The 17,942-nt window shown below is 33.3% G+C and overlaps 1 protein-coding gene across 1 annotated transcript; it reads right to left on the reverse strand.

Moving 5' to 3' along the window:
• Positions 1-1,301: 1,301 nt before the first annotated feature.
• LOC104902482 (linoleate 13S-lipoxygenase 2-1, chloroplastic-like) lies at positions 1,302-17,141 on the reverse strand. The gene is given in 8 exon segments (XM_057391612.1): positions 1,302-2,330; positions 3,388-3,458; positions 3,461-3,662; positions 4,760-5,070; positions 5,184-5,294; positions 5,461-5,552; positions 6,941-7,249; positions 16,958-17,141. Coding segments are annotated over 8 exon segments (2,127 nt in total). The 3' UTR covers positions 1,302-1,483.
• Positions 17,142-17,942: the final 801 nt, after the last annotated feature.

The following is a 17,942-nucleotide window of genomic DNA, read 5'->3' on the forward strand; positions in this document are numbered from 1 at the left end:
CTAAGGGTTTGTTCTGTTCAACTTATTTTGTTTTATCTTATCTTATAAGATTTTATTTTATCTTATCTTATCTTATCTTATCTTATAAAATCTTATCTTATATTTTTATGAAATGCGTGAAAATATGTTAACAGGACATCGTATCTTATCTTATCTTATTTGATCTGATCTTATTTAATCTTATAAGATATTATATAAGTTAAAATAAGTTGAACAGAACGGACCCTAAATAGTGAAACAAAAGGAGTTCAACATTTTTGTTCAAATTGTTGGTGGTTAGCGAGCTATCCGAAAATTCTAAAATTTTATGAGAAACAAGTATAATTTTTAAGGGAAAGTAAATTAAAACTTACAAATCTTTAGGTGATTCAGGGTATATAATTTACCTAGAGTTAAGTGTATCCATATTCTCAAAATTATTTTTATTACTTATACTTTGTGTGGATGGTTGCAAATGGGTAAAATAATCTGATAGAGCAACTAAGACTATGTTCTTTTTAACTTATTTAAGCACTTTAGTGCTTATTTTGAATTTGATCAGATCAAATCAGATCAGAAAAGTTCAGTTCAGATCAGAAAAAAAAATTAGATCAGGTCAGATTAGAAAAATTCAGATCAGATCATATCACTTTAGAAAAAATCAGATTAGATCATATCAGAAAAGTTCATATCATAACAAAAAAGTTCAGATCAGATCGGATCAGAAAAATTCAGGCCTTATCCTTAATCCTTTTTCTAATCATTATTATTATTATTATTATTATTATTATTATTATTATTATTATTATTATTATTATTATTATTATTATTATTATTATTATTATTATTATTATTATTATTATTATTATTATTATTATTATTATTATTATTATATTATTATTATTATTATTATTATTATTATTATTATTATTATTATTATTATTATTATTATTATTATTATTATTATTATTATTATTATTATACATGCCTGTACATAATATAGTATTTAAATATATATTTTCTTTGGGTTTGGTGTACTTATACTTTCTCCATGGTAGGAATAAACTTCAATTCATTAAATTGGTATGAAGGCAACAATACTTTCTCCTTGGACATGATAAAAAAAAGCAAGAAATTAGGTATAGAAGGTCCGAAATAACATTTTGAAGTGTCGAGATTTCATTAATGAAGAATATTCGACATGTATAACTTATTGTATTAAATTCATCTTATGATATATATATTTTCTAAATACCAACTCTTTCTTATACTTGTCTCATAAAATTAAAGATATTAACCATTAAAATTGTCTCATAAAAACATTGAAAAATGCAAATAGTGATATTTATTGGAAACGGAAGGAGCAGGCAACATGCAAACAAAAGGCATATAAGTGATAAGCCATGTAACATATCATATGCCTAAATCATGAATTAAACCAAATTAAAGAAATGAAGCTAAACAACTTTGGAAGCTCAATAAATCAAATCAACCAACAAAATCTTCAAATGGAGATGCTATTTGGAACTCCCATGCCAGTAACTCCTTGCACGGAGCTAGGTTTTAGCAGCTCATAAGGTAAAATGCCAGCTCCACATCTATGCTTTAGATCTTCATCCTTATTCCTGTCATTAATTTTTTCCTCTAACTTATGTAGTCCATCTTTAAACCTCATGAAGGCTTCCTTAATCTCGGGTACTACCTCCCAAGACGGCCTTATATATTGGCCTAGATATTCCTCTTCACTTGAATGACTTGAAAGCACATCCAAAACCAACATAACTGTTGCAGCTTGTCTCTGAGAGGGGAAGCATCGGAGAAGCGTTTTCTCCGGATTTTTAAGGAACGCCTCCCACTGCTCCTGCTCCTTCTCCTTCTCCTTATCCGTATCCTTATCCTTATCCTTATCCTTACCCTTATGCTCATCAGCTTTCGCAGGCGGCACACGTCCTTCAGTAGGCATCTTAGTCCTAGTGATGGTAGGCCTATTTGGAAAGTAACCTGCATAAGCATATTGACCAAAGTTTACTGCTGCATGGTGCCCTGATGTCACCCATATTATGGTTGTGAGAATGTCAATTAGACCTTCAAGTGTTTCTAGGGTTGGCCACCATGTCTCGTTCTTCTTATCGCCGTGCCCCACTGTTTTTATGTCCTCCCACCAAGCATGAAGCTCTTTATCATTTTCAAGAAGCTTATTTTCTTTATCCCATCCATAGTAGTGATGCACATAGTCTTCAACCCATTTCTTGAGGATAAACCATAAGTCTAAACCATCTTTTGCATATGGATAGTCGTCTATTGTGAGCTTCCATCCATGTCTTGCGTTTGAATCTTCAACTGCCATTCCCCTAACATATTCACAAGATCATGAGACTGATTAATTTAGGTACCATGGCCCAAAAATATTAGAGTGATAGTAAGGCTATGTTTAGTTCACCTGAAATTTTCTGATCTGAACTTATCTGATCTGAACTTATTTTTCTTATCTGATCTGATTACAAAGATCTTATCTTTTAGATTTTTCTCAATATATAAGAAAAAATATAGTCAATATGGGATCTTGTTTGATTCGTTTCAATGAGTACTTTATTAATATTCAATTATTATAATTTTTACTAATATGTAATGAAAGATATTTAATAATAATAATAATGAGTTTTTAAATATAAACATGATCTGATATGATCTGAACTGATCTGATTAGGTCTGAAATAAGCAAAAATAAGGTGAACTGAACATAGCCTAAGTATGTTATATTAGAGACCTAGACTAATAAGGAAATGAGTATAGTTTCCTTATGATATTAGGAGAAAACTAGGAAAACATGTCTTAAACTAAATACTCCCTCCATCCCATAATATAGTGCCTAATTCATTTTTGGTGGGTCAAACTTTAAAATCTTTGACTGAATATTTTCATTTGTATATATAAAAAAACATATTAATGTGGGATCTTGTTAGATTCTTCTCAATGTGTAGTTTCATAATATCAAATTTTTACATTTTTTATTAATACGGAATTGAAGATATTAAAGGTCAAAGTTACATCTTGGAGACCGTGCAAAAAAGAAACAAACACTATATTATGGGACGGAGGGAGTATAATACTAATAATATACTTAGCTAATATCAGGAAACTATACTCGTTTCCTTATTAGTCTAGGACTCTACCTAATATCAGGAAACTAATAAAGTACTTACCTTAATAAAAAAAAGGTGGTGGTCGAGCTAGATTATGACATGGCCGGCCTATGTGCCATTATTTTGGTACCACTTTCTCTTATACTACCTCTATTTTTTTAGATACAAGTATGTAATATTTTATTATTTTAATCCCATTTCATCAAAAAGACAAATTGTCCATTTAAAAGAAAACAGAAGAAGTAGTTTATTGTAATTGACAAACCTGCTTTTAAGGTCCTCTGGTAAGGCTTCACGATCAAAGCGCCAGTCTGAGCCATAGATGCTGGAGCACAAGTGCACAACTCTAAGCTGTACTTACCAGTAGTGAAAGTCTTCTCAATGATACCGTCTGCATTAATCAAAGCTTGTCGAGCAAGGGCGTTGATCTCCATGGTGTACCGGAAATGAGGATGCAACAACCTATAGATTGGGTGCATTTCACTCAACCACCGATTTGCTGCAATTATGTAAGGTTCTGTGCAGCAATGTGTTCTAAGCCTGAAATAAATCACACACATCATTGAACAAAAAATAAATGTTGTTTGTTAGTTCCATGTTATATCATAGTATAGTTTGACAACCAAAGCAATTAGCAATGTACATATACGCTACATGCATGTGTTCTTAATTATTTAGTCCTAACAAGTTGATTTTTGCACTATCAAATTATTATATATATACTCCAATTTTATACGCAAGGAAAACATATTGACGTGGTGCACACTGCACAGGGCCGTCTAGTACAAATTAGGGGTCATGTGCTAAATTAAATTATAAGGATTGAGCATTTTTGGTGCATGGGAAGAGAGAAAGAGTCATAGTAGGAGACTTTTTTTTGGAGAATAGGAAGAGACGAAGTAGAACACCATATAGAAATTAACCTCTTTGAATTTGCATATAATATTACACTCGATAAATTGGAAACAAACACCCTGTAGTTAGATATAATTTTTTATTTTGTTACTTTGGATGGACAACTAATATAATTAAGCCTTGTGCAGTTGCTCACCCTGCACATGGCCTTAACCGCCTCTGATGGTGCATCTTATTATATACTTCACATAGCAATCAATATCTTTCAAGATGTAAATATTAAATTTTTAATAGTTTTTAGTTTGAGAATTGTCAAACTGTTGCAGTGTTGCATTGGCAAACATAAATTGAAAGTTATTACAACTAAAAAGGAACAGAAGAAATATATAGGCTCCGTTTGGTAGGGTGTAAAATATTTTCCATGAAAATGAATTTTCCTTTTCCTTCCATTTTTCGTTGTTTGGTTTAATAAGGGGTGTAAAACAAGATTTCCGTCAAGGCAGTTTTAGGTGAAAATCATTTTCCTTTCAAAATGAAGGGAAAACACATTTTCCTCCCTCTTCCTTAGCAACCTTTTACTATCCTCTTATCCATCTTCTCCCTTCCCCTTCCATTTTTCTCTTTTCCATAACTTTTTTTACATTGAACCAAACAAAGGAAAATTAGCTTTGTATGTATTTGAATTTTCCATTGTAAAATGTTTTACATTGAAAATGTTTTACATCCAACCAAACGGAGCCATAGTTGCGAATTGCAATGAAAAAGGTATAGGTACCACTTACCAGTGGCTGATAAGTTGGTGATAGCTAGAGTCATGGGCAAGGACATGAGCCTTAGCAAGCTTCCAAAGCCAACCACGAGTGGCACTCGTTCTTGGTACAAATACTTCCTTCCACTGTTTATGTTGTATTTTTCCATCAAAATATGGAGGTCGAGTTAACTCAATAGCAATAGGTTTTAATGTTTCACCATCGTAGATAAACAAAGTTCGCGATCCATACAAGTTCCTGTCCTCCATCTCCGAAACTTTGTTCACGTAAGGCAAAAATGCATCATGGTAATCAATTATGAACAATTTATTTTGCTTCAATGCCTGCAATCAATATAATTACAATGTTATGATGTTCATTCTTTATCCCACTAACGTAAAATACATATAATCATTAAATCCATATATATGCTACTTATTATAGTTAAATGATTAACCTCATCAAAGGTTATGGATCCTTTTATCTCATTTTCCACCAATTCAACTTTCAATGCTGATTCGGGTGGGCCATAAATGTTGGGGTCCAATTTACTCTTCAACGGCCAGTCCTGCAAAATTGGCAATATACCCCACTTTCCTTAAACTATTACATAGCACAAAGACAATAAAAATTACAAAAGGAAAAGAGGGAATTCAAAATTCAAAACTCATAAACTGTCGCACATAGACTTTTAGGCTTTAGTCTTAATTACTAGACCAAGATCATATATGTACCTCTTTCTTGAGACACTTGATGCTTAAAGGATTCATTCCAGCAAGAGTTTGACGAGCGAACTCCTCATCCTTAAACCAAGAAAATCCATCCCCTACAATATAAGTCAACTGAGCATTAGCAAGTTAAGTAATAATTAATAGTTAACATTAGCTTAGGCTATGTTTAGTTCACCTGAAATTTTCTGATCTAAACTTATTTGATCTGATCTGAACTTATTTTTTCTGATCTGATCTGATCTGATCTCAACTGATCTGATTTGATCTGATCTGATTACAAGATCTTATCTTTTAGATCTTTCTCAATATATAAGAAAAAATATAGTCATGTGGGATCTTGTTTGATTTGTCTCAATGAGTACTTTATTAATATTCAATTATTATAATTTTTACTAATATGTAATGAACGATATTTAATAGTAATAATAATTTTTAAATATAAGCATGATCTGAATTGATCTGATTTAATCTGAACTTATTTCTGATCTGATTAGATCTGAAATAAGCAAAAATAAGGTGAACTGAACATAGCCTTAGTTTTACTTAAAAGAATCATGTGGGAGCCCGATGGTTGGAGCTCCCACCTTATAGTCGTGAGTTCGACTCTCATCCAGCGGCGGACCCAATGGGAGACATGGGGGTACAACTGTACCCCCAAACATCAATATAAATATTTCGCATCAAGTATAATTTGATTACCTGACTTGGCCTAGTGGTCACCTCTAATTGATATAGTTGTTTCTGTCCGCAACATCGCGAGGTCGAATCTGGGTGCATTGTATAATTTTTTTTCTAAATTCTATTACCCGCACTCTTATATGGAGCCACGTACTACTTGTAGGTTTGCACTTTGGAGCCATTAGTACTTCATTTTTCACTTTTGTTTTTAATATTTTGAATGTTGCACCTTAAAACTTTGACTTTGTATTTTCATTTTTTCCATCTTCATAATTTTGTAATTGTAACTATCTTATAATGTTTAAAGATGTGTAAGACAATTGCCAATTAATTGTAATCATATGATTGATCATTTATTCACATTTTTAATGCTAATTACTAAATGTTTGTACTTAATACTAACTTTGATAGGTTAATTTTTAACTTCATTGATAAGTAAAAGTAATTATAATTATTCAAATAAATAAGAACGTGTCGTCCAATAAGTTTACTCCTTAATTATCAGTTGTAATTTGCTTGAAATTTGAACTAATTGTTGAAAAATATTATCAATTAATCATCGTCATTTTTTCAAACGATTTCGTACCCTTGCGGTTTTAATCTTAGACCCGCCATAGATGTATCGTACAATTTTTTCCCTACATTTGTATTTGTTGTATGTCTGTATCCCCAAATTTAAATTCCTGGGTCCGCCACTGCTCTCATCATCCCCATATTTGGGGTATTTGTGTGGATATTTGCTTCTGGATATAAATCTCCACTGCGAAGAAAAAAAAAAACAAAAAAAAAAATTCGGGGTTCATACGTTGAAATGACTGGGGAAGCTCAAAACGAAGAATGTGATCTGTCTCGTCAGAAACTTGTTTGATAACGTGAGGCAGCGAATCTTGCACGGTTCCATGGTGTACCATTTCAGGATTATTACTTTCTCCTTCGTTGAAGAGCAAGTTTACGGCTGTCATGTATGGAAAGTCATGATCAACATCGAGGAATTTCGTCCATAATGCAGGTACTACACTATGCAGCCTCGCCTTCAGGGTGCTAAATCCGAATTCTTCCTGTTTCAGCCCTGAGAATCTTTCATCTCTAGGTACATATACACTCTTAAACATGCCTGCACATTCATCATTCATGTATATGGTAAAGTATGTCAATCATTCTCTTTTTTCTAGTTTGTTGATTGATTCTATCAATCTTTGCAACACTAAACAGGCATAGGTGACCCGAACAAGGAGGAGGGGAGATTTGGTCCATTTTATAAGCACAAGGAGGTTCCATACTAAAACCAATTGGTGATAGTAGGAGTAACCTCTCTAGTCTCTATGTTATAAAGTGTAACAATCTCTCATATTTCTCCAATGTGAGACACTTACAAGTGGACATTCAATGAGTTTCAATTGAATAATCCATGTGTAAGTCTACCAATAATTATGGAATAAATAAATTTCCTTAAAAAGGTTAGCGTAACAACAATGAATGAAAGAAAATGATTACCTCTATCAATAGGATGTCCTGTTCTACAACGTCTTGGGTAAGGAAACTCTTTAGAACCACCCAATGTAACTCTTTTTAACTTAGTATCACCATTTTCACCAAGGTCATTGTAAGTGTCATAGTTGTAGATTCTCTGAAAGCTCTTGCGTTCTTCGTAGTCTTCATTCCCTCTTGTTGTAACCTAAGGGAACACTCAAGAAGGGGGGGTTTGAATTGAGTGGTGAAATCTAATCGTTTTTCGCAAAAATCCTTTTATGGCTCAGTGCCAGGCTCTGAGCTGAACACTCGAAAATTACTAATTTGTGTTTTTGCGAATAATAAACTTAAAAGATATTAGATTTGACACAGAATATAACGTGGTTCAATCTCACCTCTGAGATCTACGTCCACAAGAAACAAAAACTCTTTTATTTCTTTGAATCCTATAATATCAAACTCTTGATACAATACGATTCCCCTCACTACTAACCCTAGTAGTGACCCCCAACACTTAACTCTAAGTGTTGACACTCTTTATAATGTAAAAGTTACAAAAAGAACGATCCTCAAAGATGTGCTTCTTAGTCAAGCAAATAGAGGACAATTACAATTATGAAATAGTAACTTAAACCTAATTAGCTCAGTGCTATGCTCAGTGCCAAGGAAATAGTTTTCAGCTTTTTAATTAGACTCGATTTATCTCTCTGAAAACGTAAGATCTAAAAGTGAATTATGAATCCCTTTTATAGAGTATGGACTGGACGAATATCCTTCCAAGGATATCTTCCAATTTCCTTAATTCAAGGGATTTAATTCTCTTTTAGAAAAACAATCTTTATCTTTTTCCTCTTTATCTTTAAAAAGATATGTTTTCCATAACAGATTTTCTATTCAACTCAAAAGATATTTTCCAAAACAAAATCTGATTTTATGAAACTCTTTACAAACACGTTTTGGAAAATCTGGTTTTATAAAAAATCTTTTTAACAACGTTTTAAGGAAACGTGATTTTTGTAAAATCTTTTTCCTTAAAACACGTTTTATAAAATTCTGTTTTTATAAAAAATCTTTTCTTTGAAAACACGTTTTTATAAAAACTTGTTTTATGAAAATCTTTTCTTTAGAAAAACACGTTTTTATCAAAAACTGATTTTTATCAAAATCTTTTTCAAAAACTTGTTTTATTAAAATCCGGTTTTTATCAAAAACTTATTTTATTAAAATCTTTTCTTAACTCGGTTTTATCAAAAACTTATTTTCCTAACCTTTTGATTTCTGATTTAGAAAACTTATTTCCTTTTTATATAGTCATATAACATTAACATAATTATTTATTCCTTAACTCTAAGAAAATAATAATTATACTAATATCATATAATCTATATTTCGACACATAGCATATCACCAAGTTTGAGCATATTACATTTTAATCTAAAGTTACATTCTAAGAAATTATAAACAAAACTTCATTCTTGATTCTTCTTTTCTTCAAAGTCTTCGTTTATCAATTTCTTTCTTCATGCATCTGTTGCAACTGTTACATACTTTCATGCTACAACTATTATATTAATTTCATCATCAAAACATAACATGTGCATAAAACATAACATGTACGTGCACAACAAATTCCCCCTTTTTGATGATGACAAACTCATAAATATAATATTGTTACATAAACAATTGTTCCCCCTTAAGTATGCATATTAACTTTTGTTCCCCCTCAAACAATGCATGGTTTAAACATTTAGTATATTCCCTTTTTGAATCTATCCGTACCTTAGATTAATAACTTCAATCATTCACTTGTCCCTACATGCTCATTTATATTTTATTCACATTATCTCAACCTAGGATATCATCAAGATTCTAGCAATATTATATGCTTTCTTTTCCCCCTTTTGTCATTCTCAAAAAGCATCAAAAGACAAAAAAACCACATATACTCAGAATAGATCAAAATAATCCAATAGCTCAACCAAGTGGGCTAGGGATGCTGGTGCTACAACCAATACCAATTCACAATCATCAGAAACATCCAAAAAGTATCCAAAAGTACCAAAATAGTTATAAAAAACAAGTTGACAAAAACTACAAGCCATCATCATAAGTTTAAAGTGGAACTAGGAGAAAAAGATGGTAATCAAGGTTTGGACAGAAGTTGAGGGTGACGTTGAGCATCTGTTTCTTAATGTGACACACTTCTTCCACCTTCTTTAAGCACCCCACACATGCCTCCCTTGGCGTGAACCCCAAAAAGTCCCTTTTTTTTTTTTTTTTTTTTTTTTTTTTTTTTTAGTAACTCATCACCAACACATAAATCCATCCTACTAGCATACCATCACCCACACGACAGGTTACTTCCTTAGAAGTAGGAGTTAACACATCAATAACATGAAATATCTTGGTGAGCCACAGTCCATACAGATAAAGAGATCGGTGATGGACAAGTTTTAGGTAATGAAATTTTGTTTACTGTGGAGGATAGAGTTCCGAAATTGAGAAAGTTTAGAAAATTGACAAACTTCATCCTCATACACGGTGTCAAGATTCCTACCCTGAGATTGAAGTGATTCCAGGAGAAACGTAACAGCAGAATTACCTAACCATTTTGTGGGATAAATTCGACCGGATAAAAACCTTGGAGAACTTGCAGATTTCAAAACTCGTGGTCGTTTAGAGGAGGAAGGAATGTCGGTCTTCGCAGCAGGTGAACCGCGCCGTTTTCGAGGCGGCGGTGTAGCAGATGTAGTGGCAGCGGAAGGGGTTGAAGTTTTTCGAGTGGATCTTCGAGGGTGTGGTTGTGGTACAGAAGTTTCCGAAATCGGAGGGTGGTTTTGTGGCGGTTTTGTGGGAGGTCGTTTTGAGGCGAGGGTTTTGAATCGGCGTTTGGTGTAAGTGGGTGGTTTTGGGGGAGACGGTGGGTGTTGGTGTGGGAGAGGGAGTTAGTGGGTCGACGGTTTTTGTGAGAAAACGCCGGCGAGCCACTGTCTTTCGTCCCATGGTGAAGGTTAGGAAGAAGATGAAAGGTGTTTAAGGGTTAGAGTGAGAGTGAAGGGAACCGGGTAGCTAGGGGGTTTTGGATATTTTTGAAATGAGGTAGGAGAGTGGTTTTCGGTTATGGGTTTTTGAGTTGGAGTCCACTTTTCTTTTACGACACATGCCTTGCATAATTTTTAGAAAAAGTTTTATAAAACAATTTTGAAATTCTTTTAGTTTTGTCAAAGCAACATCAATGGAAATTTTCGAAAATGGTGATACTTTTGTTGGAATTTTTATGGAATTATTCTGAAGCAACTTAGGTGTCAGTTATCAGGACAGCATCAATAGCCTTTTCAGGAGTCTTGAATTAAATCAAACATCTGACTTAGTGTAGGTATAATCTTTTGAACTCTTAAGTTTGCAAAGGGATCAAATAAACACATAAATCAACTAGGCACTAGAAATCAATCCCAAGGCTAATCTAAGCTTTTCAAATCTTTCACGAGCAAGTGTTTAGTGAAAATATCAGCTATTTGGTCTTCAGTACAAATAAATTCAAGGGCTACCTTTTTCTACATGATTACTTGTTTATTTTAGGAACCCATATTTGCTTGGGTCCCTTTTTCTTACGTTGAGCATCTAGTATGTCTTTCCTAACCCAGATTTGAGTAACATGTTTGACATTCTTTGCAATTCGATTTTTCTTTTTTGCAGTCGTCAATTAGATGACCATTATTTCCACAAAAATTGCAAATTAGATATTCAGGAAGGCCCACGTATTTTCTCTTTCGAAAGTCTCTTTCGAAGGTTCTGGCACTGAGCCTGGCACTGGGTTGCTGGTCAGTATATCCTAATCCAGTTTTGTTCATGTTGTTTGTGGTGCAAGTTAAGTAATTTAGAGCATTCATCCCACTAGTCCATTTTTCGTGCATCTTACGAGCAATAGAAAGTTGTGATTCCAAAAATTCAACTGAGGTATTCAAATCATTACTTCTTTTTCGGGAAGTCTCTAAGTCTCTTTTAACTTTATCCAACTCTTCTCTTATCTTTGCATCACTAGGCAGCATTAGTGGAACAATTCTAGATTGTTGTCTTGAGTTCTTAAGATCATTCAACTCGTGATTTAATTTTTCAATTTGTTCCTCAAGACTAGATTTTTCAGCTTCGAACTCAGTGACTGGCACTGAGCTATTTACGAGATTGTCAACTAGAGTCTTTTCGTGTTTTAGTGTGTTTATCTCTATGTCTTTCTCGTCAATCCTTTTCATCAGAGTTTTGTTTTCTTTCAATAAATCCTTATATTCTGTTTCTAATCCAATTTTTAGCCTGGTCAAGTTTTTTATTTCCTTTTTCATGATATCAAAATTATCATTCATGTTTTGACAATCATCAATTACGTTTTCAAGCAATATGACAAGCTTACTTTTAGAAAGAAGATGAATTGAAGGTTTTAAAGAAGTTAGACTTACCTCACTGTCTTCTTCCTCTTCAAGAGGGTTCGAACTTTTACCATCAAGCATAGATGTGAGTCGTCATGGCTCAGTGCCGTCCTCAGAGTGGTCTTACAGCATTCAGACATAATTTTGCTTCGTGGCTCTGAGCGTGGCACTGATCTTCGTCAGAATCCGAGTCTCCCCAGACTGCTGCGATCATGGCTTTCTTGTACTCCTTCTTAGACTGCTCTCGTTTTTCTCTAGGCTTTTCTTCATCCACAGAGGGCATTCTTTAATCCTGTGATCATACTCACCACACTTGAAACAACCAGAGTTAGTAGCACTTTTCTTAGGGTTAGAAGTAGTGCCTTTACCTTTGAAGTTTCCACTTCTCCTGAAGTTGTTGCTCCTGTTCTCTTTTAAGAAATTTTGAAACTTTCTAGTTAGAGACGCTACTTCTTCACTTTCACTATCGTCCGTTTCTACTTCAGTTTTTAAGGCCAACCCTTTATTCTTTGGTTCATTTGATTTAGGATCTAAAACAAGTTCATGGGTCATTAAAGAACCAATTAGTTGTTCTAGTGAGAGTTTTGTTAAATCCTTAGCCTCTTGAATAGCAGTTATTTTAGGAAGCCATTTATTAGTCAAACTTCTTAACACTTTTCTAACTAAATCTTCAGAAGAATAGATTTTTCCTAAAGATCTTAGTTCATTAGTTATTAGTGTAAATCTGGTAAACATATCTTTAATAGATTCATCCTTAGTCATTGTGAACAGTTCATATTGTTGGACTTAAATCTATCCTAGACTGTTTTACCTCGTTTGTACCTTCATGTGCCAATTCCAATGTGTCCCAAATTTCCTTAGCAGTGGTACATGCAGAGATTCTTGAATATTCGTCAGGTCCAATTCCAGATTGGAGAATACTCATAGCTTTGAAATTCTTTTCTGCCTTTCCGTAGTCAACAGAATCGTACTCCTCTTCCTTTTTGTCGAACAGGTTACCTTTATCGTCTTTGTTTTGGATAGGAAGAGGTCCAGTCTTGATGATTCTCCAGCATTGAAAGTCAGAACCTTGAATGTATATCCTCATCCTGGTCTTCCACCATCCATAATCTTTCCCGTTGAAAATTGGACACTTGGAATACTTGTCGCGAAAGTCGTCTTTGTGTTCATGATTTCTATTCTCTAGATGTGAGTCTTACGAGAATAGCCTGCTCTGATACCACTTGTTGTAACCTAAGGGAACACTCAAGAAGGGGGGGTTTGAATTGAGTGGTGAAATCTAATCGTTTTTCGCAAAAATCCTTTTATGGCTCAGTGCCAGGCTCTGAGCTGAACACTCGAAAATTACTAATTTGTGTTTTTGCGAATAATAAACTTAAAAGATATTAGATTTGACACAAGATATAACGTGGTTCAATCTCACCTCTGAGATCTACGTCCACAAGAAACAAAAACTCTTTTATTTCTTTTAATCCTATAATATCAAACTCTTGATACAATACGATTCCCTCACTACTAACCCTAGTATGACCCCCAACACTTAACTCTAAGTGTTGACACTCTTTATAATGTAAAAGTTACAAAAAGAACGATCCTCAAAGATGTGCTTCTTAGTCAAGCAAATAGAGGACAATTACATTATGAAATAGTAACTTAAACCTAATTAGCTCAGTGCTATGCTCAGTGCCAAGGAAATAGTTTTCAGCTTTTTAATTAGACTCGATTTATCTCTCTGAAAACGTAAGATCTAAAAGTGAATTAGAATCCCTTTTATAGAGTATGGACTGGACGAATATCCTTCCAAGGATATCTTCCAATTTCCTTAATTCAAGGGATTTAATTCTCTTTTAGAAAAACAATCTTTATCTTTTTCCTCTTTATCTTTAAAAGATATGTTTTCCATAACAGATTTTCTATTCAACTCAAAAGATATTTTCCAAAACAAAATCTGATTTTATGAAACTCTTTACAAACACGTTTTGGAAAATCTGGTTTTATAAAAAATCTTTTTAACAACGTTTTAAGGAAACGTGATTTTTGTAAAATCTTTTTCCTTAAAACACGTTTTATAAAATTCTGTTTTTATAAAAAATCTTTTCTTTGAAAACACGTTTTTATAAAAATTGTTTTATGAAAATCTTTTCTTTAGAAAAACACGTTTTTATCAAAAACTGATTTTTATCAAAATCTTTTTCAAAAACTTGTTTTATTAAAATCCGGTTTTTATCAAAAACTTATTTTTATTAAAATCTTTTTCTTAACTCGGTTTTATCAAAAACTTATTTTCCTAATCCCTTTTGATTTCTGATTTAGAAAACTTATTTCCTTTATTTAGTCATATAACATTAACATAATTATTTATTTCCTTAACTCTAAGAAAATAATAATTATACTAATATCATATAATCTATATTTCGACACATAGCATATCACCAAGTTTGAGCATATTACATTTTAATCTAAAGTTACTATTCTAAGAAATTATAAACTAAAACTTCATTCTTGATTCTTCTTTTCTTCAAAGTCTTCGTTTATCAATTTCTTTCTTCATGCATCTGTTGCAACTGTTACATACTTTCATGCTACAACATATTATATTAATTTTCATCATCAAAACATAACATGTGCATAAAACATAACATGTACATGCACAACACCTCTCAAACTTTTAAGCTCTTCTTCTCTCAGACTTATCAAACCATTTGGTGTTTGTGATGTCAAGTACGACTAGAAAATTACATCAATGAAGAAGTTTCAATATAAACGTTGATGGTCAAACAAGACCGTACATGACTTATAAGTATAACAAATTTGCAAAAAAATCATACTAATAATTAAGTGCTATAGAGTTGTATCGTACCTTGTTAGTGAAGAAGACCCTTTTTTCCGAATTCTGCACCCATGAATTACAGGTAATTTTAAGTGGTGCAGTACAAGAAGGTAAGCCTTCTAGGACGATATCGATGAGGTGCATCTCTACGTGGTGTTCATTTTCAATAAGCACAGCACCCACCTCCCCAAAATCTGACTCTACTTCTATTTGAGCCACATATTTCATGAACTCAACCTTTCCAGGGAGAGACGGCCTCAAAATTTTAAAATTGATGGCGCACCAACCAATAAAATAAATTATATGATAAAAGATTGAATGAATCTTCATTATAGTAAACCAGAACTTCTGAAAATGGTGGGACATGTACCACCCAAACCCCTTATCAGATCCATGATAAGTGTATTTAGTTTTTAGCTTCATGTATCCTTCCCCTTCAATCGATATTAACCAAAGGAAAAGCAAACTTCGTTAAAAAAAGGTAATCAAATGCATACATGAAGTACTTTACCCCAAATTTATACTCATTTATCACCTTTGCCAATTAACAAATTAGTCTAGGCTCACTAGTCACTAGTATGCATAAGCGTTATTACCACCATATAGGCACAAATATATGTAATTTTATTGTGAAATAGCAAGTACTTTGTTCATTTTATAATAAGTGCAACAAATACGACTATCTATTTATCAAAGTTTCTAAGTAAGTGTAACATTATTTTATTTGACATTGAGTATGTACTCACTATCTCTCTTTTCATATCAAAGATGTCTCGGCCTAGTGGTTAAGATTGAGGTGATGTGAACGATAGGTCACAAGTTCGAATATCTCCTCCCTTCTTTGTACTTTGTACTACCTTCATGGTTCATATGGATAAAAAAAAAACTATCTTTCTTTTCATCGCATGATGAGTCCCTCTTTGTTTCTTTCTCTCCTATCCTTGAATCTTAAACCACTTCACCCTCACACCAGGCTAGGGCCAGATTAGGCCACTTGCAGGAGAGCCTCAATAGGCCCGAGCGGGCTAACCTTGGCCCACTGGCCAACTGGCCAACTCTAGAACTATATGGCAATGTATTATGGAAGTTCTCTTAAATATTGAGTAATTATCTAAGTGTTGTGAAACAAAAGGGGACATACAAATTGTAAACTGAATCATAGTAAAGAATTGATGTTTTTTTTTAATCGTGTGTATTGCAACTTATGGCAAATGCCGTATTTTTAGTACAAAATTTACTATTACAAGTCAATATGCATAATAACCTAGTATATAGGTTTTGGAAAACATGTTGCCGAGCATTAAGGCTCCGTTTGATTGGATGTAAAACATTTTCAATGTAAAATGTTTTTTCATGTAGAACATTTTACAATGGAAAATTCAAATGTAAAGCTACTTTCCCTTTGTTTGGTTTAATGTACAAAAAGTTATGGAAAAGAGAAAAATGGAAGGGGAAGAGAGAGGATGGATAAGAGGATAGTAAAAAGTTGCTAAGGAAAAGGGAGGAAAATGTGTTTTCCCTTCATTTTGAAAGGAAAATGATTTTCATCACCTAAAGCTCCTTCGATGGAAATCTTGTTTTACACCCCTTATTAAACCAAACAACGAAAAATAAAAGGAAAAAAAAAACTCGTTTTCATGGAAAATATTTTACACCCTACCAAACGGAACCTAAATGTATGCATGGGCATTCATCTTTGACTTATAACACTAGTAGATACATATAGTTGTACATTATTAATTAAGTGTGGGATAGAGACTAGAAAGTAGTCTGATAACCAGGGCCGTCTCATAAAATTAGGGGCCCTGTGCTAAATTAAATTATAAAAATTACATTTTTTTTTGTGAATAGGAACAGATGGGAGGGTCATTAATGGTCTTTTTTGGAGAATAGGAGGAGAAGAAACACCAAATAAAAAAATAAATAAAATTTGCATCCAACATTACACTCTATAATATTGGAAATGAATAGTTTTTAATTAGAGTTAGGTTTTTTTTCTCCTTAAAATGACAACTAATAGAACTGGGCCCCTTATATTTTGGGGGCCCTGTGCAGTTGCTCACCCTGCACGTGGCCTTAGCCGCCTATGCTGATAACTTACTTGGTTGATCCTCATGAGCGTTAACAAGCTCCAAGGCGAAGACGGCTTCTTCCCAGCAATCAGCATATGCATCATGCAATTTATCAGCAATATTGGTTCTTAAGCTTTCAAGAAGATTTGGTTTTTGTACGGTGATGGTGGCCGTAACAAGCACTTTATTGTGGGTAGATTCGTCGACCGACATTTTGTCCAACGTTGCTGATTAATTATCAGCTTAAATGGGCATATGAGAAAGAAGAAGAAGATGATGATTAGATGCAGGGTTTGATGGAAAATGGAGGTTCAAATGATGTGATTTTATAGATGGTGATGAAGGCATACAAGGAATATTGTACTACTGTAACTATACTAATATTAGGGCAACTTATGATTATAGTATTACTAGAGCGTGGACTATGGAGTCCGAAGATGGGAACGTCATGTAGACATGTAGTGTGTGCAAAACCATTTCAGATTTCCATTTTGGGAGCATGTTGCCTATGTCAATAAAAAAAGGTTTACTTCTTTGGTCATACTTTTAATGTATTCTTCTGCATCAAACAGAATAATTTAAATGTATTCTACCAAAATACGAGTATATAAAACAATGGTGAGAATTGAGACGCAAAAATCGGAAGTGTAGGCGTGTTTTTATTTTTGCATATGCGGGATGAGCATGTATTTGTATTTGACTACTCCACTCTAAAGGTTCTGTATTGAAAAATGTTTTGAAATCGCCACCAAGTCTGTAAAAGAAGATTCATAAACCTAATTGGAAATGAAAAGTCGTAGTGACAAATTAGGGACTTATTCAATGTAGATTTACTCGTCTAGACTCCATATATAGATGCTCAAAATGAACCAAAGATTGAGTTCAGGGGTGAGGGTACGAACATGGTCAGGAACCATGTCGTTCATTGCTGGCCTCTACGGCTTTACTTAATATCGATTCATGTGTCTACAGAAAAAAAAACTTACCAAATAAGCTTGGCCTAGTGATAAAAAT

This window comes from Beta vulgaris, chromosome 8 (genome assembly GCF_026745355.1).
Source record: "Beta vulgaris subsp. vulgaris cultivar EL10 chromosome 8, EL10.2, whole genome shotgun sequence".
NCBI lineage: Eukaryota > Viridiplantae > Streptophyta > Magnoliopsida > Caryophyllales > Amaranthaceae > Beta > Beta vulgaris.